This window comes from Cyprinodon variegatus, unplaced genomic scaffold, assembly GCF_000732505.1.
Source record: "Cyprinodon variegatus isolate N-32 unplaced genomic scaffold, C_variegatus-1.0 Scaffold486, whole genome shotgun sequence".
NCBI lineage: Eukaryota > Metazoa > Chordata > Actinopteri > Cyprinodontiformes > Cyprinodontidae > Cyprinodon > Cyprinodon variegatus.
This window is the reverse complement of record NW_015150939.1, coordinates 492,473-499,972: the sequence shown is the minus strand read 5'-3', so window position 1 is coordinate 499,972 and position 7,500 is coordinate 492,473. Positions and strand designations below refer to the sequence as shown.

At 40.1% G+C, this 7,500-nt stretch overlaps 1 protein-coding gene across 2 annotated transcripts in view; it reads left to right on the top strand.

Annotated features, from left to right (window-relative positions):
* slc5a2 (solute carrier family 5 (sodium/glucose cotransporter), member 2) overlaps positions 1–7,500 on the top strand; it is a 12,222-nt gene that overhangs the window by 1,313 nt on the left and 3,409 nt on the right. For both annotated transcript variants that reach the window (XM_015390139.1, XM_015390137.1), the window contains exons 4-9: positions 1,519–1,578; positions 1,642–1,746; positions 1,818–1,923; positions 3,452–3,532; positions 3,761–3,990; positions 7,106–7,241. In XM_015390139.1, the coding sequence (XP_015245625.1) occupies positions 1,519–1,578; positions 1,642–1,746; positions 1,818–1,923; positions 3,452–3,532; positions 3,761–3,990; positions 7,106–7,241 (718 nt within the window). The remainder of the gene's footprint in view (positions 1–1,518; positions 1,579–1,641; positions 1,747–1,817; positions 1,924–3,451; positions 3,533–3,760; positions 3,991–7,105; positions 7,242–7,500) is intronic.

Here is a 7,500-nt window from a genome sequence, read left to right as displayed (position 1 = left end):
TGACCTGAACTGCTCTGAGAAGGCCTCAGAGGTTTGCTGGAGAACATCAGAGAACAAATTATCTTCAGGAAGGAATACAGGAAGCTGTGCAGAAATATATCGCAGCCTAAGCAACCTTTTAAATATTTGTTTCATTATTCTGTCATTTATTGTTAATATGGAAGTTATGTCCCCCTGAAGGCAGCTACGCCTTGGAACTTCCCTACCGGTTCTTTTCCTGGGAGCAAGTTATTTACTACTCTTAACTCAAACTGGGTAAAACCATATAAAAAAGGACTATAAAAACAGGAGTAAGAAAGTAACAGAGTTTATTCCAGATCAGGTCGTTACAGGACAAAGAAAATGCTTGGAGCTTGCACAGCTGTGGGCTCAAAAACAAGTCCGCGAGCGTCCGGCAAAGATTTTTTTTTTTTTTTATATATATATATAGATTATAAGTGACTTCTGATTTGTCACATATAATTCTAATAAAGGTTTGCAGCTGTAATGTGGCTAAATATGTCTTTTAAATTACACATCCATAAAAAGTCTAAATTGAACTTTATTTTCACTTCTACAAAAAAAATACTTTTTTATTTTGCAAGTTAGATAACATTTAATGAGTCAGTTTAAAGGAAACTGGATCATGTTTACAATGTTTGTGCTTCAAGTTTGATCACTGTTCTCCATTCCTCTGCGCTTGTAAATTCTCCTAATGGCAAACATTTGTCCTATTCTTTGACCTCTCCCTACCTATTGATGTCTCCATTTGTGTAGAAACTTTAATGGAAGGGCCTGCCTTCTCAGGAAACATCCTGATGCAGCATCAGCTGGAATGATGCACAAAAAGACATGAAATTGTGAACTTTCTCATCTCGGGGGGAATTTAAATCTTTTATTAATAGCTGAGTAAAAACCATGATGTTGTGACAGCACTTTCTGAAATGTTAGTCCCACAAGTGTTTATTTTTAGGGGTGTGGTGCAAAAAATCAATTTGCCGATATATTATTTTTGGCTGCCTGTTGTAATATCGACCTTTCAGTTCCTAATATCGATTTTTTAAAAACATTTTTACCTAAAACAATGAGGGAGAATCTTTGCACCACCATGTTGCTGTGTGGTGCAGCTCCATATCTTTAGTTTAGACAGTCAGTGCGAGACATGGACTGACTCAAACCCAATGATCAATATCTTCTGCTGAACATATACAGCAATTTCTTTTTTTATCTATATATATTACAATATTAATTAAATATTGCAGTATATAGCGATATTGCAATATCACCATAATATCGTATTGTGACACATATATCGTAACACCCATGCCAATACTCACCCCTAGTATTTTCATTATTTTATTTTCTGTAACGATCTATTTGGGCTGTTGTCTTGGCCAGGTCACTTTCAGAAAAGAGGTTTTAATCTAAATAAGTTTTTACCTGGTATACTGAAATGTAAAAAAAAAAAATTTAAAAAAGGAGGAGGGGGGAAACTGAATGCAGACTTATAGGTGTTTTCATGTTGTTTTAATTTACCAGGCTCTGTTCATCGTGCTGCTGCTGGGCTGGCTGTTTGTACCGGTCTACCTCACAGCCCAGGTAAGAAGTTCATCTCGTCCCTCCATGTCCATCCCCCTTAAATGACGGGTTGATGTCTGTTAGGTGATCACGATGCCACAGTACCTGAAGAAGAGGTTCGGCGGGAGCAGGATCAGCCTCTACCTGTCCGTTATTTCTCTGTTCCTGTACATTTTCACCAAGATCTCAGTGAGTTGTGCTGCAGAGCGAGCAAAGCTGCACCTGTTCTTGTTCTAATGCTTTCCTTTGCTGCTCCTCAGGTGGATATGTTCTCTGGAGCCGTGTTCATCCAGCAGGCCTTGGGCTGGAATATCTACGTGTCAATCATCGCCCTACTGTTAATCACAGCCTTGTACACTGTGACGGGTATGTTTGCCTGGATAGGAAATGGTAACACCTTCAAGTTATATTTTCACAGCTTTATCTCACCTTGAAAGCTGTAAAAACCTCCAATGTGAGCCCATTCATTTAAAGATGAGGAAATCGTGCTGCTGACAAAGAACGTCTCAAAATTTCCTCACAATGAGATCAACAGGCAGCTGCAGCATCCTGAGTAAAAAGGTTACAAAAATATACAGACATACAGTATAGCGCAATAAATCAAAAAAACTATTTGGTAAAAAGACTGCATAAATAAATAAATTATGATATTCTCTGATTTGCATTTTTGTTAAGAAATATTTAATCAGAAAATACAAAATTGTTGGCAAATGATACAAAATAGCTTTATCATGCAAAAGAAACCCTTTTCTGAATGTTGCTTTCAGAGATTTAACTAAATTATAAATCACTTCATTTGATTATCTTTTAGTAAAATGATAATTGATTTAATATAGGTTTATATAATAAATAATGAATGATAAACACATTTTCAATTATATTAAGACAGCATTGGGCCGACCCACAATTGGGCGTCGCCCCACCTGGCATATGTCGTGTGTCTCCAATGACCAGTCCAGCCCTGCATCCAGCACAGGTTTGCAAAAAGAATTTGTGAGGACATTACATCTGTTTTAGTTGGATTATAAAGAGTCCAGGGCGGCAGTTATTTTTTAAGGAGAAATATGTTTTGCTACTGATATAATTTCCCCCACGGGTGTGAATCCTTGTCTTTATAGTCTCTCTGCTTCTGTCTCCTTGAACCCCAGTCGGCCTCAGCAGATGGCCGCTCACACTGAGCCTGGTTCTGCTGTAGGTTTCTTCCTGTTAAAAGGGAGTTTTTCCTCTCCACTGTCGCTGCAAGCATGCTTAGTGTGAGGGATTGCCTTCAAGTCAATGAGTCGATGCAATCAACTGGTTTTCCTTAGATAGAAAACTTTGAATCAATTTGACTGGATGATCTGGTGAACTCTAAAGTGCCTTGAGATGACGTGTTCTGAATTGGCGCTATATAAATAAACTGAATTGAATTTAAAATCTACTCTTGACACCCTGCAGCTGCACATCCCTGCCATGTCGCTAATGTCCATCATTATAGTCTTTCAAATCTACCTTTCGTTGATTTATCCAGATTTTATGCCTTTTTTTATTGTGAAGCCCTTTTTGTTTTTTTATGACTTCAAAGATTTAACTGATAGAGGCCCAAAGGTTTCTATTTAGAACCTGGTCTTAAAACCTGGTTTCTGATGCCACACACACCGCCCAAGGCCCCACAGCAGCATAGGTCCGCCTCTATACATTTCAGTGGAATCATTTGCAGGTGAAATGTCATCTAATGGTTGTTATTTTTAAAAAGGTTCTCTAACAATGAGCTTGTGAGACTTATTTACCTACTTTGGCATAATTTGTTAAAATTCAAGTCTTTAAATAAGATCTGTTTGATGTTTGTACCTTTTGAACAATTTCAGTTGTATGAAAACAAACTGTCGGATTTTTTTTTGTCTATGGTTCCCAGGGGGCCTTGCAGCTTTAATGTACACTGATACATTTCAGACGTTTGTCATCATCGCTGGCGCCTTCGTCCTCACCGGGTTCTGTAAGTAAAATCCCTCCTATGATTTCAAAGCTAGTCCTGCTGATGCTGCACGTGAAGGTGGAATTAAAAACAAAAATGCCCCCTTTGTGTTTTTCCTGATTTCTGTGAAAAAGAAGGTCAATGTGCTGTTAGTAGTGTAGCAGAAATGTTGGTAGGAGAAACTGAAAGGCAGCAGTTAGATCATCCATCTGACACCAAGATGGCCTCTGGGATGTTTCTCACCTTCAGCCTTTGCTGAGATCGGCGGCTACGGCGCCCTGCTTGAAAAATACAGCTCTGCGATACCGAGCAACATCTCCTCCCTGGACATCCAGCGCTATAACATCTCCCCCCAGTGCTACACCCCCAGACAGGATGCCTTCAGCCTGCTGAGGGACCCCACCACAGGAGACCTGCCCTGGCCCGGCGTAGTGTTTGGGATGACCATTGGGGGGATCTGGTACTGGTGCTCTGACCAGGTGAGCAACAACACTGAGGGCAGATTTTCTGTTTTTAATGCTGAGTCAGCCAGTTCCTCACAAGCCTGCTGTTAAATATATAATAGAAATCAACAAAAAAGTCATTATTTCCAGAAATAGCTAATTCATTTTCAAGAATTTAGAAGAAAAATTACATTTCTTGAAATACTTGATGCTCTTTATGGGGTTTGCTCATGTTGATTTTGTATGAACAGGGCGCCCACAGAAAGACATTTTGTTGCATATTTTTCACAGCAATACAATGACATTGCAAAAAAATGAGATAGAAATACAATATTAGGTGCAGCAGTGATAGGAATGGATTATCTTACAGAAGTATTTTAAAAAATGCTGAAAAATGTTTAACCCTGTTGACAGTACAAAAATAAAAAATTATTCTGGAAGTAGTGTTGCACCAATACTGATACCAGTATCAGGCGGGGCCCCAATGCAGCACTAAAATGTATCGGTATGGACGAGTACCAACAATTAGGGCCCCTATACCATTTTGAGAAAAATGTTATTCAACTATTGTCACCCATTCCAGGTAGGCAATAAAAAGCTTGACAAAGCCATGATGTAGTATTCAGTTCTTCATATATACACACACACACACATCAGTTTCAAACAGATGGTATCGGTATGAGCCAATACTCAACAACCATGTATCAGGTATCGGTATCGGGGCCAAAAAAATGGCATCGGCGCAACACTAGCAGAAAGGGTTTAAAAATATTCAACCCTGTTGACAGTGCAGAATAATATTGCAAAATGGCAGTAAAAGTTCAGCTGTGTACATGTGTGTAACAGATTGATGTTTGCATATTTTTTGCTGTTGTTTGGATGTTAGATGGGCTGCATGATGGAGAAGTGGGTAGCGGTGTTGCCCTGCAGCAAGAAGGTTCTGGGTTTGATTCCTGGCCCGGGGTCTATTTGCATGGAGTTTGCATGCTGTCCCTGAGCAGGCCTGGGTTCTCTCCGGGTACTCCGGCTTCCTCCCACAGTCCAAAAATACGACTGTTAGGTTAATTGGCTTCTCTAAATTGTCCTTATGGTGTGTTTGTTTGTGCTCGGTTGTGTGCCTGTGTTGTCCTGCGACAGACTGGTGACCTGTCCAGGATGTACCCTGCCTTGCACCCATATACTGCCGGATAGGCACTGGCCCCACCATGACCCTGACAGGAGAGAAACATGTTGAAAAAGCAGGTTTCCTGTTGAAACTATGCAAGTTTTTATGTTGAAAAACTATTTTATTATCTTTTATTATGCCTTTTTTATATATAAAATGGCATCAACCGGTATTTCTGGGTTTATCCTAACCTACAGGTTGCAAGGCATGTCATGTAAAGTTAAGTAATTTCCATTCAGCATTTGGTGGATTTGGGCTCCATAGAGGTGTATTTTGTAGAACTGTTGCCTTGCAGGAAGAAGGTCCTGGCTTTAGGAATGTCTGGTTCCTCTCAACGTACTTCTGCTCCTTCCCACCGCCCAAAAAAGCATGACGTTTTAAGGGATTTTATATACAACAGCATTTTATGTGGTTGAACATTTATAGGATTTTAGATTGGGGCAAAGGGCGCTGAAATGTTCCGTGTTCACGGGCTATAGCTTTGGGGTAATCGCTCATGTGGAAAATAGTCACTACACTTCGGGATCAAAGATTTCACAGATCAGGGAGTTTCCAGTGATCTGAACTTCAACAGGTCCTGAAAAATACAACCAGAGAAAACTGAGGCAGCAAACAAGCCTGAAACATCTATCCTCCAGCGTCATAGGAACCTCCATTGGGAAGGATTTCCCCATGTAGAGTTTGGTAGTGCTGCTTCATGACATCTCTCTGTTCTTATTTGGTTGGAGGAAACGCTCCATGAAACTTTGTGGTTTGTTCACCCAAAGCCACAATTTTAAGTTCTGTTTTTTTAACCTGTTAACTAGCCACAACAAAAAACACCAAAAAAACCTAAAAGTCACAAATCAACCCTTAATCTTTAACCTATAGGATGATCTGGCCAGCCATATAAAACCTCTGTAATGGCAGACGGTGGGTTGAGGCCATAAGCACCACATTTGTCCTGCAGATGGGACAGTTAACGGGTTAAAGTGGTTCAAACCAGTGCAGGTGACTGCAGGTATGACTGGAAACTGTCATAAAAGTTTCCCACTTAGGAGTGATTGTTCACACAGCAGAACTCCATGTCATTTCCCATTACTGGCATCTTCCCTTCCTGGAACTGCATGTAGGTTTTACTTCACCAACACTTGTTTTGCTTTCATAAAGGTTGCTGAATTAAAATAAATGCCATACACGTGTGCATGAACTATAGTAGCAGCATCATATAAAGATAATTTTCTTCTACAGTCAGGGAAGAATTGTTTGGAACCTGGAAGAAGGACTGTGAAAGGAAACCTTTTTCCATCACGGCCAGAGACTCAAAATAGATAGCTTTGGATCGAAGCATATTAATGTGTTAAAAAATGTCCTAGTTTAAGTCCAGCTTCAAGTCTAATGGAGAATCCTTGACAATTTCTTAATGAGCTTCTCTGTGAATATGTTAGGGAAGCGGTGTCCTCGTTATCTACTTTCCCACAGTCTTTGTTGAGCTGCAGTAAAACACGCCAACGTTCGTAATCGAAGATGAGACTAGTGGAGAGGCTAGAATATTATTGAAGAGAGAGCAGGATTTAATGAAGCCCTCGCTCATAAATCCGCACACATAATTATATATAATTATTTATGGTTCTCAATAATTTACACATTAAATTGGTTGAGTAGTTCTTTAATTACTACAATGACTACAGTGATACACTCTGCTTCTACCTTAGAAAACAAAAACCTGTCTTGAAAAGGATCCATTCCTGCATTTTTGTTGCCAGTCTATGGTTATTATTTTAACAATGAAAATGTCACATTAGGACAAAAAAAACTGCTGCTACCTTCTGTTTATAGAAAATGTTCAGTAGTTGGTGATTTAGTCCAGATGGGAATTTAGATTTACCTGGCAGGGCTGGGATATGATTGGCACCCCTAAGCTCCGCCCCTAATTGGGATCGCTGCACCATGTCAATCTGACTCCAAGAACTCCAAGCCGTCCCTCATGCTCTGGCACGTTTCCAGGTGATTGTGCAGAGATGCCTTGCGGCTCGGAGTCTCACCCATGTGAAGGCCGGCTGCATCGTGTGCGGCTACCTCAAGCTGCTCCCAATGTTCCTCATGGTGTTCCCTGGAATGATCAGCAGGATCCTCTATCCAGGTAAATCGCAGTTTGAATGCGTTTGTAAAGCTGAGAAATCTGTGGAATCCAATTCCATCTTGCTAGTTTTTTTTGTAGTGGAATGAAATGCTCCCAATTAGTATTTATATCTGGGAACGGGAACTGATGAGACATGACATACATACATCCATACATCCATCCATCCATCCATCCATCCATCCATCCATCCATCCATCCATCCATCCATCCATCCATCCATCTATATATATATATATAGAATCTGACAAAAGTAATAATA